Source organism: Antedon mediterranea, chromosome 1 (genome assembly GCF_964355755.1).
Source record: "Antedon mediterranea chromosome 1, ecAntMedi1.1, whole genome shotgun sequence".
Lineage (NCBI taxonomy): Eukaryota > Metazoa > Echinodermata > Crinoidea > Comatulida > Antedonidae > Antedon > Antedon mediterranea.
The window spans coordinates 17996823-18021278 of NC_092670.1; the positions used below are offsets into that span (position 1 = coordinate 17996823).

The 24456-nt window shown below is 34.5% G+C and overlaps 3 protein-coding genes across 3 annotated transcripts; 2 read left to right on the forward strand and 1 right to left on the reverse strand.

The window, feature by feature from the left end:
* Window positions 1–109: 109 nt before the first annotated feature.
* LOC140042507 (uncharacterized) lies at window positions 110–3706 on the reverse strand. Its single transcript, XM_072087705.1, has 2 exons — window positions 3653–3706; window positions 110–2739 (listed from the first exon to the last, which is right to left on the reverse strand). The coding sequence occupies exon 2, from the start codon at window positions 2722–2724 to the stop codon at window positions 148–150; it is 2577 nt and encodes an 858-aa protein (XP_071943806.1). The 5' UTR covers window positions 2725–2739; window positions 3653–3706; the 3' UTR covers window positions 110–147.
* Window positions 3707–10623: 6917 nt separating this feature from the next.
* Window positions 10624–16482, forward strand: LOC140059824 (uncharacterized). The gene is made up of 6 exons (XM_072105761.1): window positions 10624–11306; window positions 12761–12915; window positions 13422–13537; window positions 13700–13831; window positions 14196–14257; window positions 14606–16482. The coding sequence occupies exons 1-6, from the start codon at window positions 10687–10689 to the stop codon at window positions 15306–15308; spliced, it is 1788 nt and encodes a 595-aa protein (XP_071961862.1). The 5' UTR covers window positions 10624–10686; the 3' UTR covers window positions 15309–16482.
* Window positions 16483–17384: 902 nt separating this feature from the next.
* Window positions 17385–24147, forward strand: LOC140047390 (carbohydrate sulfotransferase 11-like). The gene is made up of 4 exons (XM_072092396.1): window positions 17385–17523; window positions 21349–21475; window positions 21863–21921; window positions 22523–24147. Exons 2-4 carry the CDS (start codon window positions 21373–21375, stop codon window positions 23390–23392), a joined length of 1032 nt encoding a protein of 343 aa, XP_071948497.1. The 5' UTR covers window positions 17385–17523; window positions 21349–21372; the 3' UTR covers window positions 23393–24147.
* Window positions 24148–24456: the final 309 nt, after the last annotated feature.

Below are 24456 nucleotides of genomic sequence, written 5' to 3' on the forward strand. Positions count from 1 at the left end.
CATGTAGCCTATTGGCATTTTGTTGCGTGACTGGGTCTATAGAAAATTTGATGATTGTGAAGATACGGTAGCTTGTTTCGTTTCCGGAACGGTATCGTGACGGTTTCGTAATCTTTACCAACGTCATCGTGATTGTTTTTCTAAAACTCAAAAATATGTCTCCGATGTGTCTTGTTCATAAGATGAATTAAAGATGGCACCGATCATTTCTTCTTCATTATCTCTTTGTTCTGTACGTGGAGGAACATGGTCTGCATATGCTGTGATGTTATGAGTCGCCACCAAACCGCTTTTGTGTTCCTTCTTTTGATCATTCAGTTTTGTTGTAGACGACCTCACTTTAGACCTTTTAGCATTAGCTTCTGCAGTATTCTGTCTCACAACATGTGGCTTTAAGTTGGTTATACTGTGAAACTTTTCTGTAGATTGTAAATCAATTTGATTGTCATGTTTTGAATCTAGTGAAATATCAATGGCGTCCACGTTAGTAGCATTTTCTATCGTCACATCATCCGTAAGCAGCACACTTTGAATTTCTTGATACGTCGTCTGCGCAGGTCTATTTAAAGCGCCATTTGCAACATCAACATCATCAGGTTTTAAAATCGATTTCGTACTGTGACGATCAATGCGTTCTATTGGATACGCTTTGGCCAATAACTTGTTGTTAGTCTTTCTAGGCTGCACTGTGCGCGACATCCAGTAGTAAATCAAACAACAAGCTATAAACGTCTGGACAAAGACGGCTATTCCAATCGCTAGTCCCGCCACCATCCCGGCATCCTCTAGTGTTTCTCGTACATGTATAGGGTAAATTTGAATAGTTTCCTTAACAGTTCCAACAAAGTTAGATGCTACGCACGAATAACCACCTCGATCTTTCCAGACGATATTCGTAATTTTAAGAGAACTGTTGGAAAACATTTGAAATTTTGGAGCGTCGGTTTCGGTGAGTGCGGTATCGTTTAGTAATAACCAGGAAACAATGGGTTTGGGAATTCCAGACGATTCACAAATCAGTAAAACATCCTCACCTTCATTTATATAAAGCATAGTATCGTTTAGATGAACACGTGGCAGAGAACATAGCAGTTGTGTCTCCGTAAGATCGACTACTTTATTTCCTTTTAGATTAGGCGGTCCATCACAGACAACCAGATCAATAAAATGGTTCTGTTTTAACCACGTGTGGTATGCTTTCAAACGACAATCACAATGTACTGGATTACTGTTCATGTTCAGTTCTGTCAGATGTATCTGATTTTGAAAGAAGTCATCATCAATTGTTTCAATCAAGTTCTTTCTTACGTCGAGTACTTCAATGACGTCAGCATTCAAGAACTGTGACGTCTTCAAAGTAGCCAACATATTATCAGTTAGTATAAGATGGATTAAACTTCTTCCAAGAACATAAAAAAATCCTGAAGGAATATTAATTATATTGTTACCCGAGATATCAAGAACTCTGAGATATGTTGAAGTGTTAAAGGCAATAGACAAGTTACTGAGCCATTGAGAGTCGTGGTTTCCACCAATTTGGATTTTAGAAAGCCCAGGAAGATCTGCACATGCACCAGTTTCAAGAACACGTATATAATTGCCGCTGATATCAATCGTCTTTAGTCGGAGTAACTGTGAAAATGTCCCGTCACGAATTTTTTGAATATTATTATTATTGAGATAAATTTGTTCGATAAAGTTCAATTTGGTGAATGCAAACGGCGAAACATCAAATACTCTGTTGTGATTTAAAGAAATGACGTCAACGTTTGTAATTATATTTTGAAATGAAGATGGTACGATAAACTCAACCTGGTTGTAATCCATAAGTAGCTTTGTCAGAGACACCCCAGCGTGGCTATCTTCATCATCATCAATGGCATCTACAGTTAAACTAACATCCAAAAGATCCGCTATGGAGTTACTTTCTATGTTGAGCAACCTTAAGGCCCCGGCTCTAACGACTAACTCACTCAAATGGTTGTAAGATAAGTCAAAAACATCCATAGCACTATCAGTTTCAAAATGGAAACTCGTCAGGGAATTGTGACTAACATCAACGTTTCTAATGTTTAAAAAACTCGTAGATCGATCTAAAGCAATAAATGCATTTATCTTGTTCATACTCATGTCCAAATTGACCAATGAGGGTAGTCCTTTAAAACTGTCATCAACCACGTGATTTATATAATTCCGTTTAAGAGATAGTTTCGTGAGTTTTGGTAAATTTAGTTCAGGTGTAGATAAGAAATCATTATTTTCAGCAAGTAGTGTTTTAAGAGAAACAAGTTCATTCAGATCTGGAAGATGACTAAGACGATTACTAGATAAATCTAAAGACCTCAGTTTAGATAATCCTTCAAACGCTCCAATGCTAACATCACTGATATGATTTCCACTTAAGTCGATCTCAATAAGACGATTAGCTTCAACAAAAGACCCTTCAACCAGAAGATCAACAAGGTTATCCCGCATCTGGAGAACTTGAAGATTTGTCGAATTCTTCAGATCATCCTCCTCAATGTATTGGATATGATTATTATTCAAGATAAGGATTTTTGTTCGAAGATTAAAATTTGGAATACATGTCAGGTTCATTGAGATGCAGACTGTCGTGTCCGTTGTATCGTCAAAGTCACACGTGACGTCACAATGCCCTATTACATAACCAATGATATTCAGAGTAAAGACCAGTGTAATGATCCAGCGAGTAGATCTATCCATTGTATAATGTGTTATCTGAAAGGTAAGTAAAAAGTCGACAATGACATATAACAATGTATAGTACTATGAGTCTAGTCTAGTTGATACACGGTACTTAATTCATTGCAAGCCTAATTAGTAAGCCTAATATGGGTTCCAGCAGGGGTAATTATTTACTCTTCCCTAGTTTCAGACCTTATCCTCAGTTTGAATGGTGAATACGGCCACAGGACTCTGTTTGCCGATTGCCTAATAATTTTAGATCCAGAAGAGTCTGTATATAATAACTTCATGATGAAAAATTCTACGCCACCTACAAACGACTCAGTATCAATTTCAATGTATATTTACGACTAAGCAATTTGTTTTAGGAGTTTTCCAATAATCAAACTATTACAAACTATTAATAGACACAATGTACTAATAATAATTCTACGTTGATGAGCTACGATTATATCTTCAGCTCAAAAATCATTAATTGCGTAATAACAAGATTCTGTGTTAATTGTCAGACGTCATAAATAATAGTACGAATAAAGAATGTATTTTAGGCATTTTCCAATAATTGATCTATTAAAAAACTATTAATAGACAAAATGTGTTGATAAATTCTATGTTGATAAGCTATATTACTGTATATCTTCAGTCAACCAGTCATATTAATACGAAGCTACTATTGAATAAGGGAGTAGGCCTATACAACCTGATAGCCTGACGGTGAGGTGATAGCAAATCGTTCTTACTTAGATCATAGAGATCTCTATGCTTAGATCATAGAGATTTTTTTCCTTTCAAGCTTAGAGATCATGTACAACAACCTATATAACATAAGATCTACTGAATAACTCCATATAAAATAAATACGAGAATAAAGTTACAGAAAATATTATTAACACTTTTAAAATACATAATAATGTGTAGTGAACAATTAAGAAATGTTAGTATTTACCTTGCGATATTATACAATATTCCTGTGGTTGAATTGATTCGGCCGGTAGTCAATCTCACTCCAATTAAATAGACACGATAGGAGGATGCAACAACCATATGTTGATGGATTTAACAAACACAGTACACTGTTTAAATAGTATGCATGATGACACAACACAAAACGTAGTTGTTTTAATGAAAGCCAATACCGTAGTATGTAGAGTACACGTTTTTATTCGATTATTTTTCTTCGTTGGTCGAGCATGCGAAAGTAAACACATAACCAAAATGGACGTATTTAACAAGTTCAATGCTGTTATTTTCTTAATTTGTACGCATTTATTTGCAGGAGTCTGTATCTACAGTGTGTTTCTATTTGGTACATCATTTTTTAGCAAGAGTTAATAAACATCACTGCATGTGTTTTTCAAAAAAACAAAGCATTAACGCCCACTTGGAAGACAAAACAATGAGATATCACACTAACAGATGATATTTATTGACTGGCTTCATGTGAAGTTTTAAAATAAACGATCTAGGCCCATCATACCATGTCATATTGACTTTATGTGAAGTTTTCCAATGATCGAGAATTACGCACGTCACTTTCAATCATTAAATACTCAAAATAAAGTATACTGCAATGTAAACACATGTACTTGTACATGACGTCACATCGAACTTAAAACCAATAATAGAATCACAATTACTACATTTATTAATAAAGATATTTTTGTTAAGTGATATAGACACTAACACAATAACAAACCATATTGCCATAAACAGACAAAAATGAAAACAAATTGTGGAAAGCGTAATGTCGGAAGACGGAAAACGTTAAAAAGAAGAAGACATAGGCCTATTCAATATAAAAAGGCAAAAAATGACAATGCTGTGGGTATCAGACGTGGCTAGACCTCAGTGGAGAAGAAAAGCTAAATCAATACGATAAATTAAAACAGCTAGAAAAAATAGCAGAGCTTTTGGGTAACACTAGCCCTTTATCACTGGAAGTGAGAGTACTTAGACAAAATTGAAGATATGAATCAGATAAGCGACAAGAAAAAGAAATATACAATATTGTTTCAATTTCTATCAGTAATAGGAATTCACGTAGCCCTGTTTCATCCATGTTTCTTCCCAAAAGACTTTTCGTTCAATTAAATTACCCAAGCAATTACTAACAAACATCAACAACAATTATGGCAAATAAAGTTTTAAAAAAAAATTAAAATCAACACTATGTGTTTCTAAAAGAAAGGTTGAGAATATTTCCAGAATACGACTGAGCATAACAACCGACACAGACGTCAGTTCTACAGCATTTCCCTTTAGCAACATAATTTACCACAAGCCTAACTTTACTACGATTACGGCAACAATAAACATGTATCTATGTTTTATATCTAATTATAATAAACACAGTAATTTTAGCTGTTGTTAGTTATATACACTTATCCCCATGTGCAGAACGTTGTGTACATCTAATGTGAACAACGTGTTGTTGTATAATATTTAGAAATAGAGCAGCAATGTGAGGTGTAAAGAATTAAGTTAACAATACTGCTGCGTGTTCACAGTTTAAATGTGTTTAAAATAGTAATGTTGATTCTGGTCTCACACTTCTTTAGGCGTAATATAAATTAATAGTATCCGATCACATAGTATCACTATGTCACTATACAGTTATATTATTTATCAGAAAGTATCAGTAGTATACACTATAATATAATATATTATAATCATCAGAATATAAAATATAATACATGTATAATTTTCTAATCTTATTTTTTTTATTTTATTTTTTATTTTATTCAGTCAAAACCAACAGCGATAAATACCGCCACTAACAGGTTTGAAACATGAAACAATACAACATAAAAAACGGTTAACAATAAAATACAGATAATATATATATATATATATATATATATATATATATATATATATATATATATATATAAATCAATGATGTTGCGTAGCACTGTGTAAATTATTATAAATCATACTGTAAATTATAGAAACAGTGCTCATATTCGGAACATGATCTCATAATCGCGTCGAGCATAGCTCATTGGCGAAAGTTCCATATTTTTTAGTTGTATGAAAAAATGTCTCTGGCATAAATTGTTTATGGCATGCCGATCTATGTTATATATATATATATATATAACATAGATCGGCATGCCATAAACAATTTCAATTAATCAAACAGGTTATGCAGGCTGTTCAAGAAGTGAACACATAATCGTCCTCTTAAAATAACCAAGTCTATCATTAAAAATATCGATATGATTGCTATTTAGATTATTAAATGTAAAAGGTAGTCTATGAAAAAGTCCCCTCTTAGTACAGTCGACACGGCTAAAAGGAATATGCAATAAATGTCTATTTCGTGTACGACCAGGAACATTTAAACTAAATAGTGAAATTAATGAACAGTCATATTTAGAATTTAAAATATTATATAGAAAAACCATATCAGATATCGTTCGACGATTGCTGACAGAATCAATGGAAAAGGCAAAAAAACACAGTTATAAGACAGGAATCGTACAAACTTCCGTTGAACAGTATCGATTCGACGGGCCTTGCATGGAGAAATTGAATTGAAAATTACGGAACAATATTCAAGGTGAGGACGTATAATAGATTTGTATAAAGATAAAAGTGCCCTGCCGTCGTTCATAAACCTACAATTTCTCCATATTAAGCCCATCATTCTATTAGCTTTTGACAACACATGATTAATATGTGAACAAAAATTTAATTTACTATCAATAAAAATACCTAAATCTTTCCATATATAAACCATCTCAAGATCATGTCCATTCAGTTATAATTGAAGAGCACAGGCCTTTTTTAAGTGTTATAGATAAATATTTGCATTTATTAGCATTAAGTTTTATCCCCCACTTCTCCGTCCATTCCACGAGACCATCCAGATCCTCCTGAAGTGAAAAAGCATCCTGTGGAGTGGTAATCACTTTAAACAATTTCAGATCGTCAGCAAATAAAAGAGATTCGGAATGATTAAATTTTAAAGGAAGATCGTTGATAAATAAATTAAACAAAAGCGGGCCCGGGATCGAGCCCTGCGGAACGCCCGATAACACAGGGGGAGCCAATCATCAAACGTGAATAATTGTATGTATACACATCAGAAAAGTCTTGCAAAAGATAAATAAAACATAATCAAAAAATGTGTATATTTCCGGTTTTACAGTTGAGAAAAACTGCAGTAGGACTATTTTAAACTGCAGTAGGACTATTTTAAACTGTAGTAGGGCTATTTTAAACTGTAGTAGGACTATTTTAAACTGTAGTAGGGCTATTTTAAACTGTAGTAGGGCTATTTAAACTGTAGTAGGGCAATTTAAACTGTAGTAGGGCTATTTTAAACTGTAGTAGGGCTATTTAAACTGTAGTAGGGATATTTAAACTGTAGTAAGGCTATTTAAACTGTAGTAGGGCTATTTAAACTGTAGTAGGGCTATTTTAAACTGTAGTAGGGCTATTTAACCTGTAGTAGGGATATTTAAACTGTAGTAGGGCTATTTAAACTGTAGTAGGGCTATTTTTTATTATTAATATTATCGATTGTTCAACAGTTGTGTGGAACATGAAAACAATTTGTTCTTTATTTATTCCGAGATAGATTCAGCAAAATGTAAAAAAACATAAAAAGTAACAAAACAAACAAACATTCCTTAAGATGGCTTAGGATTGACTTTAGTTCGATCGAGAGCCCGTCAACCTGGTCTTAGGAAACAACTACAAAAATAAAAACAAAACCATCGAAATTCCATATTAAAATAACGGCAACTGAATAAAACGTTTATTTAGGTCTACAATTTACAATGTACAGTTAAAATTTGGCATTAAATTATCTCGTTTCGTTTTATAAAATTACATTAACTTATCATGGGAAGTCAAACATTTACTTTTTTAATTCATATCAGTAATAGAATTCCCATACTGTTTTCATCTAGTTTTCCGAAAAGACTTTTCTAAGAACACGGTCTAAAGTTCAATTAAATTGCTCAAGCAATTTGTTTGTTTGTTTTATTAGTTTCTCCACACATTTTAAAATAAAAGATAAAAATTGCAAAATAAGTTGCGGACAACCTTAAGTCGTGACCACCAGTTAAAAAATGAAGGTATACAATAGCAGTCCGGCTTACATAAAAAAAACAGAAGCTTAAATTGCTAAGTTAGCAATTACAGTCAACTCTCCCAATACCGGACTCTCCCAAAACCGGAATTCACGAAAAACCGGACTTTTTTGGAGGGCCCAATTTGTCCCTATTCTAAATGTACTGTAATTTATTATGAAAACCGGAATACCCAATTCCGGAATCCGGACAAATTATGAAGTACAAAACACGAAAATTAGCGTCTGAAAACCGGACTGACAGTTAAAAAACTCCAAATATTTACAAAAACAACGTAACATCGTTGTCGCTGACTCGGATTCAATACATGCACAATGTACAAAAGCTTTTAGCCATACCCTGACCATGCATGAAGTGCGCGACGTTTCGCGGTACGATCAAATAATGTTGCCATGGAGCGCTACACTGTGATTGACAGGTCAGTTCATTGTTAACCCACGAGGCGGCAATTGCTTTGTTGCGTATCGAACTGCGGTGGGCTTTTTCACATCGAAGCGCTATTGTTTTTAGCAGGGAGTTGTTAACAACTCCCTCCCTGTTTTTTAGCATATGAATTGTTTTTTAATAAAGTTCAATTTACATTCCACTTTGTGTCTTTGTTTTGTTTAAATCATTGTTAAATTCACAATTGCAATAGGACTTAAAGGAATGTTTCACTAAAAATGTGCATCATTATAAATTTGGAAATCATTATGGCAAAACGGAATGAACTTGACTTAACTAGTGTTAATAAACTTTGAAATGTTACTAATTAATTATTGTGTCATTATTACTTGGCTCGTTTACCTAATCAATTTTGATCATTGCTATCAAATTACGTCAAAATAAAGGAGCTTAAAAAACATGTGGTCTAGGTGTGGGCGTTTTTATTTGATTATGACACCTCTGCACATGCGCATCAATCAAAGCCCCGCTTTGCTATTTTTATCACCCCATGCTGCTGCTGCTGCAAGCTAGCTCACGAAAAACAATAAACAGACCGAAATTATGTTCACTGTACGTACGTAGGCCTTTTTGCCGTTAAAAACACATTGAGAAACAGTTTACTATTGTAACATGTTTTATTGGTACTGTACAGTAAATAATGTAACTTTTAAAAAAGGTAATAATATTAATAAAGTAGGCCTAGGCCTATCACTAGCTTGACACAATCATAGCCTAGGCCTTCCCTACGCTAGACCGTACCGGGCAGCATTCGGACCGGTGATTCAACGCATTTTCAGTGACAACGTGATGACTTTAAAAATATGTTTTCAGGAAACCGGACTTTCGAAAAACCGGAAAATATATGCCCGCCCAAGGGTGTCCGGTATTGGGAGAGTTGACTGTACTAACATGAACAACAATTATATACTTATAAAAAGGTTTTATTCATCTCTGACAGACGCTGTCTGTCATTCTTAGCATGCTGACGTCTTTTGACGGTAACAAATGAAAAGTAACTCCTCCCAGGTCTAACCAATCAATACGAACAATAGACCTTGCGTTTCTATTGTATAACACTCAACTTAATTCAATGTTACAATTAGAGGTATTGTGTAAGGTTGGACCATCGCCATAAGTTTATTTTAAGGTTAGCTAGAAAGTTTTAAATCTTATTAAGCCCACGTTCACAAAACCCAAACGGAAGCTGAAGATAATGATGATTACTGTACAATGGTAAACATTAGAATGAGATAAGTGATGGCATGCTGCTTAAGCGGGAACGATGATATTATCAGGGAGATGTATCTAACTGACAATATAAATCAAAAGGCAAATTATTGATAAAAAATACAATGCTGTGGGTATCTCAATGGCGATAAAAATAAAATAAGCACTGGGAAATGACAATGTTGTGTGTATCATCAGTGGTTGGATCTCAATGGAGATACAAAAATGCGAATGATATAATAATCTTATGACGGATGCACACGTGATTCACGTTGAGGTGCATTATTTTGTCAAAAACATGGAAGAAAATAACGACTCCCTTAATGGCGCTACTCTTTTTCCTCTAAATACTATACTGTACTATATGCAATACTCCGATACATTTTGATTGGTTAATCCGATATAATAAAAGAAAATAAGTTTAATTTATTAAATAAAACGAAAATTTGACAGTTTTGGTGTAGGAGACATGTATCTATCGAATTAATTAAGGATATCATGTGTTTGAGAAATAGTTAGCATATAATATGGTTTTAAATAACTAAATAGTTGTATTCTCGTGTGAAAACGAACCATTTTTTAATTGGGGGAATTTTAAATTGGATTAGGCTTACATATCAATACATACTGGAATTATATATGAAATGACTATACTGCAATAGTAATTAACGCTATCAATATTTGCTAAATTTTAATATTATATAATATTTTCATTACATACAAATATCATAAGATAATACACTGTGTATATAAAGTATATTAATATCTTAAAACTGTCAGTAGCAACATTTTAACAATGTATTAAAGAGAATAAAATGATGGCATAGTATAATCATGGAGGAATCCTCTTCCTCCATGGTATAATACAAGTAATTACATCATTATCCTAATAACGAGCTCATAGAACAATTAAAGTATTGTATAGCGTCATATCTCTCGAAGTGTTACGTAATCGAACTTGTTGGCTTTTGTTTCAGTTTGGGCAGTGACCTTTTGCCTGCTGTTGGCCAATGGGGATTCGATTTTAATTATGACGTATTGTATCGTACACAAAGAAGGGGTAAATTTTTAGCAAGGTCTTAAGAAAAGCCGCCGCAGTGAATCACATTCGAAGTTTTGGTTGAGTTAACCCATGCCGGATAGTTGTTGTCGGCACAGGAAATCAAAGTGTTACAATAATTGTTATCGTTCTTCCTCACCTGTATTGAACCACGAATTGTTGAATATGTTAAGTGCTGTGGATCGCGGTTATGTCGGAACACAAATACCATATTCCTATCCAGGTTTGCTTGAAACTACTAACTTTACAACGTATTTATCGTCTGATGCGACGACTCTAGGAGACACAGCTGACAATTCAGATAACTTCTCCATTCATCGATTGTTAAATTACGGACATACTGAAAAAAGCAACCAAGCCTACGAAGCTGTAACAAACAAACAAGAAGATACTAAAAATACAACTACTTCTACCTTAACACAGAATTGTATCCAAGGGCCTGTGTCGTCAGAAATCAGTGAAAATAAAGAAGCTTCGTCGTACCCACATCCTGGCTTTCATCAATCGTTTTTCGCTGCGTCTGCGGTGACGTTAAACGATGCTTCCTCAGCCCAGGTATCTCAACCAGATCAGCCGTACGTCGCTCCTCCGGCTAGCGTCGTTCCATCAAACGGTGAACATACGCCAAATGTTACCAGGGAGCCAGAGAAAACATTACCAGATGCCCAGGACTTGCCATTGAGCCGTTGTGTACAATCTAAAGTGTCAGTGTTTCTATGCAATCGAGAATTGTGGTTAAAATTCCACCAACATGGCACCGAGATGATTATTACAAAACAAGGAAGGTAAGTTCATTTAAGTATTACATTCTTTATTTCTCCGTGTAATAATAATAATCTCAAATATCGTTGTTATTGGTCAAGCATAAGAATTAGTACAAACGTAAAAGGGTGGTAAAAGTATCAACATACCAGATGATAGACTTCTGTGAATTATATAATTACACGTTTTTTAGGGATTGACGTTGTTGGGGTTGGGATACATTAATTAATTGTTATAATATTTTTTATGTTAAGTTTCTTTAAAGTTTGTAAGTAAATACATTTATAATTTTAAAAAAATACTGCATCTTTCACCATAAAAGAATGACCGTGGAGTAGGGCCTACTTAAAATATTTGTAAATTCGAACATTTTGATAGTGTTTCGTAATCGCATCGATTGTTTTTGTTGCCTAATTGGAACTGTATTCATGACTAATAGTGAGAACTACCACTTGAAACTGTTGTCAAGATTTCTTCCAAAGTACAATAATCCACAAGTTGTTGAGAATCCTTAACACGTGTTTCATTGTTAATTTTCTAGGAACGAAATAGAAGCGTTGCCGATAATCCTTATCGCCGATAAACCCTTTAAAACATAATCTTTGATTAGTGTTATCATCGGCGGTATTTAACATCAGTTTAAGGGTTACTTGTATAGTATCTGATTGATAGCATGGATGAATGCATATTATAGGCGGATGATCCTCGCCGACAGCACAGTTTATTTATTTTGTATAATCCGTACCGGAAATAATAAGGCAAATAGGTTATTGCAATTAGTAACATTCAAATAAATACGATATATAATAATTATACTCTTCCCTGGTTAAACTTACATTTACTGATTTATTATTATGTAAATGTACATGTAGGCAATAAATACATAAACAAATACATGCCGAAATCACCCTAGTAAATGTATATTCACAATTTAGTAACTTTTCAAGAATATCGAACGATAATATGAAATGTCTAATACATCCCTCACAACTCACGCAATATTCATCAAAATGAATTCAACTGTTTATTTTCTACAAGAAACAAACAATTAATATTAATTTGGTGACAAAAGTAATTCTAATGCTTTTTATAAATCCAAAGGCAACTTAGTGAAAAAAACTAGATCTCAATTAATGAAGATACAACATAAAATAAGCAAAAACAATCATAAAGTAAAACAGCCAGAAAAATTAGCAGAGTTTTCGGGCAACACTGGCCTTTCATAGTACAAGTTCTGCTTTTTATATTATTTTTACAGTACTGTACTAATACAGTATTTCATTTAAATTAAAAGGTATCCTCGCTGAATTTTTAGTTATTAGGCCTAATCTATATTTTATTATATCTATATTCAAGGTCACGTGGGGTTCTATGGCTGCTTTATCTGTAATTACAATTCGACAAAGATGAGAACAAATTTGTTTAATAAAAGGTTGTTTAGCATCAAAATAATAAATGTGTTTATTTTCTTACACAGGCGGATATTCCCACAGTTAGGTTTCCGCCTAGCCGGTCTGAACCCGACTTCAACCTACAATGTGTTTGTAGACATGCCTCTTGCTGACCCAAACCAGTGGAAGTTTCAAGGAGGAAAATGGGTTCCGACAGGCCAAGCTGAACACCTTCCAAAGGGTAAGGAAAAATAGAATTAATTTAAAATTAAGCTGTGTCTACACTCAAACCTGATGTGACAACAAAATGTTTGCTCATAATGAGCATGATGACGTCATATCACTACCATTTGAGCATTTTGTTGTCACATAAAGCTTGATAGTGTAAACAGAGCATTCGACAAAAAGAGAGGTAATGAAAATAATAGAAAACTACTGTATATACAAGAAATTAGTATGATGTAGAACATAGTAGGCCTACAAAGTAAAATGTTTAACAATATCACACATAAATTGATATATTCTGTGGGCTAATGAATTGAGTACAGTACGTAGGCCCTATATCCATTGTCGATAGCTAAACGTGCTGAAGCCAACTAAACGCGCAGGAAATTTAACAAGAGGATTCTTTAAAAAAGTTTATAATCTATAGAGGGCGCTATGGCAATTTCTGTGGTTGCAAATCGTTTTGATAGTATAGGCAGGGAGTTGTATAGGTTATGCATGGGTTATGTTTGCATTTTGCAGGGAATACGATGTACATGCACCCAGACTCTCCGAACACTGGCGAACATTGGATGAAACAAGACATAACGTTTAACAAACTCAAATTGACCAATAACAAAGGAAAAGAAAATGGATACGTAAGTGAATATTTATACTTTTAGATCATTTTTAATTATGTATCAGAAGAGGTATAGTTTCCACTGTCCTTCAATTTTACATACGAAAAAATGCGTACCAGATTACTCGTAAATGGTATTGTTTTAACTATACTATAGTATTTTATTCATTCTCTTTTTCAGATTGTTCTTAATTCGATGCACAAGTACCAACCTCGTATACACGTAATGGATATTAGTGAGCGCTACAAGATGCTAACACACTGTTTTCCAGAAACTCAATTCTACGCAGTCACAGCTTATCAAAACACAGACGTACGTACTTTGCAATATTAAGATTGGTTGCCACTAGGACGCAACGCAACTTGATAATGAGAGGAAGTCATGGTTCGACGTTTCGATCTTTATTGGATCATCGTCTCTGATGCATCCAGAGATCAAAACATTCAATCATGGCGTCCCTGTCATTTTTAAAGTTTTTCTAGTACATCATCTATTTAAAAGTCTAAGTACCTTCTTTATGTCATGCTGCGTGCGCAGACAAATGACAGAAATACTTTCGCAACAATGGATACATTTCAATTGAGATGCAAATACATAAGATAACATCAATCGTTGGAAAAACACTATTCCTTCGTCTAATATTAATAGTATAATAATCTAGTTCTCTATATTACAGGTTACACAACTAAAGATCGACTATAACCCATTTGCAAAAGGATTCCGAGACAGTTATGACGGGTAAGTTCACATACAGTTTTTACACTTTAAAATGTCAAAGGTCAGCAAACATTTCAACATGTACAAGACCGCTTACACTAGTGAAGTCATGTATGTTTGACAAACGTTAATAGAACCCGGCCTAGTGATCGGTTCCGACTCTGGGGAGGCAACGCAAAAATACGCGCTACTAATTGACCAATCACATGCGACAGATAATTCACAATTTCGCACATGAATGGTCAATTACTAGCGTCATTGCGTTGCCTTCTAATGGGAACCAATCATTAATTAACATTATTAAAATTCTTTACATTATGCATTGTAATTTACCGAAATAAATATTGCTTTTATTATCTCTATTCATAGATCGCGCGATCATCATCATCATCACCCATCAACGACACTACATTCTAAAGGACACTCACAATTAGCTTATCCATATAAACCAATCCACCAGCATCCGATGCCAGGGATAATGCACGTTGGACAAATGGCAGAAAATATGTCGTATTACCGACATCCACAAAACAATTTTCAGATTGGACCACATGCCGTTGATCACTTTCAAGGACGAAACTACCAACCGCATCATACGTCATACAACACGCGGGACTTATTACTAGCAACGACAACGCAGCAGACCAACTTGAAGCAACAACTACAGTCTATTTATTCATCACCACCAATCACAACCGAACAAATCGCTCACACAGAAATCGACCTACAACTATCGAATCCTAACTGGTTAGACACAACAACCCCTATAAACCAAGTATACCCGGAATCGGTCGATCGGAAACGAAAGCGAGAAGCCGACAGTACCGACGGTAGCGATTCGTCATCTTCAACATTCCGAAACGGACAATTGCAAATAGACACGAACAATAGATACAATGGTTACCATGGAAACATTAGATACCAAGAACTGTACTCCAATAGTGACACCCAAACTCCTTATTTTGATCAAACAGTCATTAGCGCCGAAGCACATTATGGTACTAGTGGATCCAACAATGTACATTCGGTGTTAAAATCTATGAGACAGACATGTTATGAGCAGGCGCAGTAGAAAAACATAGTTTACAACATTGTATAGGCCTACACGTATGAGAATGCTTGAACAACATGACAGACGAAGAACTGTACTCAAATAGTGACACCCAAACTCCTTATTTTGATCAAACAGTCATTAGCGCCGAAGCACATTATGGTCTAGTGGATCCAACAATGTACATTCGGTGTTAAAATCTACGAGACAGACATGTTATGAGCAGGCGCAGTAGAAGAACATAGTTTACAACATTGTATAGGCCTACACGTATGAGCATGCGTGAACAACATGACAGACGAAGAACTGTACTCAAATAGTGACACCCAAACTCCTTATTTTGATCAAACAGTCATTAGCGCCGAAGCACATTATGGTACTAGTGGATCCAACAATGTACATTCGGTGTTAAAATCTATGAGACAGACATGTTATGAGCAGGCGCAGTAGAAGAACATAGTTTACAACATTGTATAGGCCTACACGTATGAGCATGCGTGAACAACATGACAGACGAAGAACTGTACTCAAATAGTGACACCCAAACTCCTTACTTTGATCAAACAGTCATTAGCACCAAAGCACATTATGGTACTAGTGGATCCAACAATGTACATTCGGTGTTAAAATCTATGAGACAGACATGTTATGAGCAGGCGCAGGAGAAGAACATAGTTTACAACATTGTATAGGCCTACACGTATGAGCATGCGTGAACAACATGACAGACGAAGAACTGTACTCAAATAGTGACACCCAAACTCCTTATTTTGATCAAACAGTCATTAGCGCCGAAGCACATTATGGTACTAGTGGATCCAACAATGTACATTCGGTGTTAAAATCTATGAGACAGACATGTTATGAGCAGGCGCAGTAGAAGAACATAGTTTACAACATTGTATAGGCCTACACGTATGAGCATGCGTGAACAACATGACAGACGAAGAACTGTACTCAAATAGTGACACCCAAACTCCTTACTTTGATCAAACAGTCATTAGCGCCAAAGCACATTATGGTACTAGTGGATCCAATAATGTACATTCGGTGTTAAAATCTATGAGACAGACATGTTATGAGCAGGCGCAGGAGAAGAACATAGTTTACAACATTGTATAGGCCTACACGTATGAGCATGCGTGAACAACATGACAGACGATTACTTACGATCATGCATAGAACAATAAAATATAGGCACTATTCTACTACAGTAACAGTAGTCGATGAAGTCTGCCATATTGAATGAAAGTTGTGTGCTTTCTTGTTACTGCAGTAAGTGCAAAAATACCGCAGTCGTTAAGGGAGTAAATCTCTTATCCTTCCCTCCATACCAAAAACTACTTTTTTTACACGGATTTTCTTATATATTTCAACATTTTAGCAATAATGTACAGTATTATATATGTAACCATTACACTGTTTTATAATACAGAACGGGTTTTATAATACAGAACGGGTTTTATAATACACTGTATAATTTAAGTTGTTGTTCAATATTAAAATGTAATTGTTTTGTATTTTATTATTGGTGTTGTACATACATAGTTTGTATACTGTTTGTACGTTCTGGAATAAATGAAAATATTTATGCAAAATTACGTCAAACTTGTTTTATTTAAAGGTTATTATCGACTGGCTGGTCGTAAGCGCCTTACATGGTTTAATGTTTCTGAAAATATATGTGACTTGTTTCATAATGGCCGCCAATGTTATATAAAATTGCGTTGTGTTAACGTCATCGTTGCGTTGCGTTCCTATTTGGGATCAAGCTTTATTTAGTAATGGTTATTATATCAATGGAGAAATAACTTATTTCTCCATGGCTATGAGTACTGTACACGCTGTAAAGTGCTGTGCATTATACAACAAGGACTTGTTAATTAGAACAGCTTTCTGATAGTAAAGTACTTCTACCAGGCCTTTATTATAGGTCTTATATAAAGCCGATAATTGATCGTCCTTATTTTCATAATGAACAATGAATAAAGCCCACCGTTGTGGTTGCGATATGCTCTGGTAGTTTGCTCATTGTATGCAATATTGGCGTACAATATAAATACAATTCATGGTTCACTGGTTAATTAAAAGCAACGACGTATTTAAGTCCGTCTCATGGTGTTTGTAAATCTCCGCCCTGCATTTCTCGTTTAAAAAGATTAACGTGAAAAAGAAGGGGAGAGTTGCATTGAGTAGGCCTACGTACGACGAGATCCACTACACATTGAAGCTCCACGTAAGTTTTAGGCCTAGCATTAACTGTATATGCTACCTGAGGTAGAGTATATGGCTCCATATACTGTAGTAACACTCGGGCGGGAAAAACTCTTATGCAATGCAATGATTATCTTTATTTATGTTATTGCAGGCGTGTAATATAGTTTCGCGCGTACTATAACAGACATAATATTACTTGAAAGACAAGCTATAGCGGAAATTACAGCGTCAAACGAGTTCCTATATATGCCAATATTACACAATTAATTATGGCGGTATTAAACATTCATATTCACGACGTGTAGCCTACTATGTGAGTTAAGTATACAACATCACGTAGCTGTTTCTGGAAGCAATAATGAACGTAATACGAATAAATAGGACTAAGGTTACTGTATTTGAAATAGCGATTTGTATTTCCTGTTTACTAGTTTGGCGCCATCATCAACGTTTAAAAAACAATGGCATTTCAGGTGCAATTAAATTGTTTCTATAAGAGCTGTCTAATTAAGTGACAATTAAAAATCAGACAGTTTGCGTCATGGTTTAATCAGGGAGGTATAAAATAATTGATAATTATTTTAATACCTCCCTGGTTAGATCATAGTTCATCAACGTGTGAATCGATAATAACACCCTTGCATTAATGCAATTAAACAAATCCGATAGGAAGCCTAACGTTATTGGCCTTGTAAAATAGATAAATGGTTTTAGCATAGAGGAAATAAATATATATTTCCCCCATGGTTATAGTAAAATACAATAAATACGGTACAAATCGCACGTCGATTAAATTACACGAGTCATGTATATTATATATCGTATACGTGTTTACGTCATAAATTCCGTCTTCGTAGTTGGATTTACCTGTAAGTGTAAGAGTTTGATAACGGTGGGAATTACTTGTGGGTGGGGCGCACGTCATTGTTTACAGGGCGCCGCTTGAGACACTGAAAAACAATAATTAAAGCAAAACATTTTAATTCCATTGCCTAAATTAAGATTTCGGATCAGGTGCCGTTTTCGGCCACCTCGACTTGTATGGACTATACCATTATAAAAAGATGGGAAAATAGGGGTGTCCCATTTATTAATTGAGTGTGTTAATGTGTTAAAATACTGCTCCTTTTGTTCTTTTGTTTTTCTTGTTGTTTCAGCAACAAAGGGAAAACAACTACGCCCTGCATGCTGTAGAATTAATTTCAGTTTTCAAGTTAATGCAGTATATTATAGCTCTTTATTTCTATATAATTTTTACAGATTTATAGATACAGAAAGTATATAAAGAAAGTTTTTATTCCAGTTACAAATAAAAAATATAATTTACCTAACGATAACACAGTAGTACATTTAATAAAGATGACAGTAGTACATTTATCACATACTGATTATTAGGTATGTAAAACAATAAACATTATAATTTTGTCAGTGAATCTGTACCATTTTGTTCCCAGAAAACACAGCGTTTGACATTGCATGTTTTTAGGTTTGGTCTTTCTAAAATGTTTTAAACACGTTTTTAAACGTTTCTGTGTAGAAATACATGTTTTAATTGAACAACGTTTGCATCAAAACGTTATAATAGCGAATGTAAAACGGAGCTGATAATGTCGCCATGAAGAGGATGATTGGTGTCTTCCAATATAGCATGGAATACATCGGCAAGCTGTTCGCTGTAGAACGAGTCAAGCATTTGCATACTAGACAAACCAATTACTTTCCACGCTCTACCCAGCACCTTCTCAATTCGGTCTTTATCCCCCTTACATTCCCTTACTGATATTCCTAGCCCAATATACAATATGCCCAAATAGAACATCACTGATTAGTAAAACATAAACATTCTATAGTACAAATATCCTGCTTTACCCCAAAGAACCGAGTTTCCTCAAGCAGTACAGCCTATTATTTAACCTCTTAACTACGATCAACATGTCCACCCATTTAGCTTTAGTCAAACACTACTGCCAGATACTTATCAATAATTGTTAACAATCTCTACTTCCTTTACTTTAATTAATGTATACTGTCAGACCAATTATGTTTTCGAAAATCAATCCTTATTTCTTTCGTTTTATTTATGTTTAGTTCAAGAAAATAAAAAATATGATTTATCTACCGATAGGATTGGGCCGATTAGAATGCATTTGCCAACATTCGTACATATTTCACAACATTATAGAGTTTAGGTAATTTAACCGATTGTAATGTAGTATTTAGGATGTTTTAATTCCGATTGTATTGTAGTATTTAAGATTTTCTAATTTCGAATCCGATTGTACAAAAATTTAAAGTGTTTAAATCTAGATAGGAATAACATAGGCCTAGTATTTAATATGCTTTAATTTTGATTATACTGTAGTGTTTAGTTTAGTTTTTATATATAATAAGTAAGTATACCTACTTATATAGTTTTTATTTATTTATTTATTCATAGGAATCACCTTTATATCGGTGTCACACATTTATCAGTTAATGGTGCATCCAATTTACAGACAAAATTACAAATAACATAAGCCACAAAGTTCTAAATACTAATACATAACATCAAAACAAAATGTAATTAATTAGATCTGTATGAAAATACATAATATGTAAATTGTACAATATATAACTACAAAAATAAAAACAGAACAACAAATATACAGGATAGGCCTAATAAATAAAACTTACAGACACATCCTCATAGAGATGTCTGTAACTTGTTTACTATATTAATCAATTAGTTGAGAGAGGTAATGCGGATAAAATTGTAGATCTAGTAACCCATGCTTTCATTAAATATGTTTTACAATAAAAATCAAAGATTTTTCCTAATGTTTCATTTTCAGTGAATAAATTGTCTAGCATAAAGTGGTGTTTTAACTGAGGTCCACAATTAAAATTATCCCGGTACATACTTAATTATTGTCTAACAGAGTTTAATGAAGGACATTTAAATAAAAAATGGTTTACTGTTTCTTTTTCGTTTGTACTACACATCTTACATAATCCTGTGTCATGATTTGACCAGGATTTTCTACGACCCTCAAGATCTAGAGAGTTTGATCTTGCTATAAATTTTAAATTGATACTCTTAAAATTAGTTTTATCTAACAAATATTGTTCAAGGTTTGGTTCCTTTATACATAGTATATTCCGTTAACGTTGTTTTGCATGGAATTTCGTTTTGCTTTGGGCCTTTAAAAACCACTCGTTATGATCAACTTGTTTATTATTTTTCCTAAATGGCTTTATCCAGTTAGTAGATGGTTCTTCATTAAATTTGTCTATAAAATTTGTTTTATATAAAATATCTTTAGTTAATATAGTAATATTGTTACAAAATCTTGGCATTCCCTAACACAGTAGGCCTACCTAATAATAACATGCCTTTTTAACATGCTAGTTTTTGATGTTCTGTATTGTTCCTTGTAGTTTGTACTGTAGGTTACATAACAGAACAATTGTATTGTCTTCCCATTAATAGACACCCTTCTCTACATAAAACATAATACACCACACCCCTATCATAATAATGGTATAGTCCATATAAGTCGAGGTGGCCGAAAACGGCACCTGATCCTAAGATTTCTTCTACCAAACCGAACCGTTCGATTCTTGTTGTTACATCGAGATTGGGAAGATTTGTGATATAGTTCGAACGATTTCGCACCTGATGAACAGCCGATTAGAACGTAAGCCTGTGATAGGCGTATTAGGATTATCATAGAGGAAGAAATAGCCTATATTTATTTTTTCCTCCAGGGGATTATTAATTCGAAACATGCAGCTTGGACTTGAAATCATATATTCATATTAACAAAGGATAATAATAGCAGTAATATACATTATTTATTCTCAGGTGATACAGTTACGCGTATTAACAATGCGCACTTGTAGGGTCACGATCAACTTCCGGGTCATTTTTTCATTAACTGCTGGTCTTTTATTATATTGGTTGATCTATGGCAAGAAAAGTTACATTCATCGTAAGTAGTAGTATATTCACTGTTATTGGTTTGCTATTTATAAGAAGTTTTGCCACATGATCAGTGGAACACTTTCACTTTTGATTGTATTGCTCGGTGGCCTTTGACCTTTCGTTTTCGCGATGCGCCACTCGACAATCATATAGCTGTTGAGTAAAGATACAACGCAAGAACGTAAGCGCAAATGTGAAAATAAAAAAAAAAAGAACACAAGGGCACCGCAAGCAATTTGACCAATGACAACACGATGGATCATCGGAACTGTCGCTTGTGATTGGTCATTCTAACTTGCGTTGAGCTTACATCCTTGCGTTGCGTCCAAGTGGGAACCACGTTTAACATATACGTATACATTGACACATATTTATATATTTTTTCAAACTTCAGATAAGCCTAAATTACTGGAGATGGGATTCGAGGTAGGCCCCAATGGTAAACTCACAAAGGTAAGGCAAAGTAGGGCGGGTAGCGATATTTTCCCACGGGACTAAATACTAAATAATTTCATGAATAATGCATGGTATTAGTTGATTCTATGTTGAATTACAAAACAAGATAGCCGACCTATTTCTTAAATGTAAATGTGAACCTATCCATCTACAGTAATCGCTCTCAACTATTAAAAAAAAAACCTTTACAGATTTTGATGATGGGTAGGCCTACCCATGCTACAGTGGCCGTATTCACCAATCACACTTAAGTGAGATATTTCCCTTAAATACTACGCATTTCACTTAACATAACTCAATGAATATAAAAATAATATAAAGTATTTCCCTTAAATTGTATTCACTTAAATTTTTGTTATTTTACGGGTGTTTCTCTTAGCCTAAGTGTGAATACGGCTACAGGTCCGCAACCTGAAGTCACATTAAGCCGCGGCCACACAACTGGTAAAACAAATGGCATAAACTATTTGATAATCTATATCCATGTTTCTATACCACCCCTATAATTTAAGTCATAATTAATCTTATAAATGATTCATGATATTATGTTTTTTGTAGGTTGCAAAAAATTTATGTTTTTTTCTCATTCTTTCTTAAGCGCCTGGACAGCGTCCGAAATATGATGATAGAGAGTGGACAATTGAAAAGAAGACGTCTTTTCCATCAGCACTGTAGTAGACGTCATAACAATCTGTCGCACTACACCAAGAGGCACTTGTACGTATTGGACGAGTATAAATTAATGTATTGCTTCATCCCAAAGGTAGGCTGCAGTAATTGGAAGCGAATATTGATGGTCCTTCACGGGGAAAGAACAAGTGTCGATGGCCTAACATCTGAAGAAGTCCATGCGCAGAGCAAATTACCTTTCTTTCATAAATACACAAATCAACAGCAAGAACATGCCATATCAAATTATACCAAATTTTTCTTCGTTAGACACCCGTTCAAACGTGTTCTCTCTGTATATAAAAACAAATTCGAAAACTTGCAAAATTACCAGGCAAAACCATTGTTTCAAAACTACGGTAAAAAGATAATCAAACGGTGGCGGAAAAATCCAACTCAGCATGACTTGGAAACAGGCGAAGGGGTAACGTGGCCAGAATTTGTCAATTATTTGATACACGTGCGCGAAAGAGAGAAATTCGAAAAAGACGACTATTGGAGTGATCATTGGCGGGAAATGCATAAACTGTGCTCACCGTGTGAGTTGCAATACGATTTCGTTGGCAAGCTGGAAGAAATTACGACAGAATCTAAGTATTTATTGGACAGGTTGAACATCAGTGGCAAAGTCAAGTATTTGTCCTCAGCAAGTAGCCGACCGACAAATAGTTCGGATGAGGTGACTTACAAGAGTTATTTTTCTATGCTCAGTAAGGAACATATTTTGGGATTGTGGAAATTATATAAAACCGACTTTATATTGTTTGGTTATGATAAACCAGACTTTGTTCCAAAATAATTACATCAACGATACGTGATCACATCAACGATACGTGATCACATCAACGATACGTGATCACATCGATGTTACGTGATCACATCGGCGGTACGTGATCGCATCGACGGTACGTGATCGCATCGACGTTACGTGATCGCATCGACGTTACGTAATCGCATCAACATTACGTAATCACATCAACGTTACGTAATCACATCAACGATACGTAATCACACTTACGATACGTGATCACATTAATGTTACGTAATCACACCGACGTTCAACATTACGGTTTCTCTATGAGAGAAGCAGACCGTAAACACACTACTACAATGGTTTAAAAAAGTCAACTGCTTTAATACAATGTACATTGGACTATTCTGTATCAGCATTGTATGTGGCGGTGTCAACAAGAATCTTAAACATAAATTAAAAACTGCCCAAAACAAGATTATATGTTAACGTTTTACGGTTAAAAAAATCTTTTATTTTAAATATATTTTATTTCATACCCTAATTCCATCCAAGCGAGCAATTCGCCAATTACAGGATGGATAAACTATTTTATAATTTACTGTGCTTATAAAGTCTCCTTTGAGGCTTAGGGAGTGGAGTTAAAAGAGTCATGAGTTACAACCCTAGCACTAGGTCAGGGATTGAACCCTGGAATTTGAGATTGGCAGGCAAGCACTTTAACCACCAATCTACAGCTCCACTACGGTACCGTACTACTATTTGTATTTTTGTCAGAAGAAATAAAGATATTTTTAACAAGATATATTTTTATGTCTTTTGTACATGAATGAATTGCATTTCAGCATTTAAAATTTGTTGAATAAGTGAGCCGAAACACAATGGACAGACACCGCCATTAAACTAACGTGATTTATAATCTTTTGAGTCATCACAAACCAGATTTCTACTAAAACGGAATGACGTCAAACATTAAAAAGACACGATAAATTAATACAATTTACACAGCAATTAATTCTATAATATGTGCACGGCATTTTAGTCACCTTAGGAACACACCATTAAAGCCAACACATTTTAACTTTACAGTAACATGCGCTAATCTGAAATGT

Bases quoted from the DNA above. Each gene is read 5' to 3' on its own strand.
- LOC140047390 (XM_072092396.1), top strand. From the start codon at position 21,373: ATGCGCACTTGTAGGGTCACGATCAACTTCCGGGTCATTTTTTCATTA. The intron at 21,476-21,862 runs GTAAGTAGTAGT...TTCAAACTTCAG, and splicing joins CAAGAAAAGTTACATTCATC to ATAAGCCTAAATTACTGGAG. The intron at 21,922-22,522 runs GTAAGGCAAAGT...TTCTTTCTTAAG, and splicing joins CCAATGGTAAACTCACAAAG to CGCCTGGACAGCGTCCGAAA.
- LOC140059824 (XM_072105761.1), top strand. From the start codon at position 10,687: ATGTTAAGTGCTGTGGATCGCGGTTATGTCGGAACACAAATACCATAT. The intron at 12,916-13,421 runs GTAAGGAAAAAT...TGCATTTTGCAG, and splicing joins AGCTGAACACCTTCCAAAGG to GGAATACGATGTACATGCAC. The intron at 13,538-13,699 runs GTAAGTGAATAT...TCTCTTTTTCAG, and splicing joins AAGGAAAAGAAAATGGATAC to ATTGTTCTTAATTCGATGCA.
- LOC140042507 (XM_072087705.1), bottom strand. From the start codon at position 2,724: ATGGATAGATCTACTCGCTGGATCATTACACTGGTCTTTACTCTGAAT.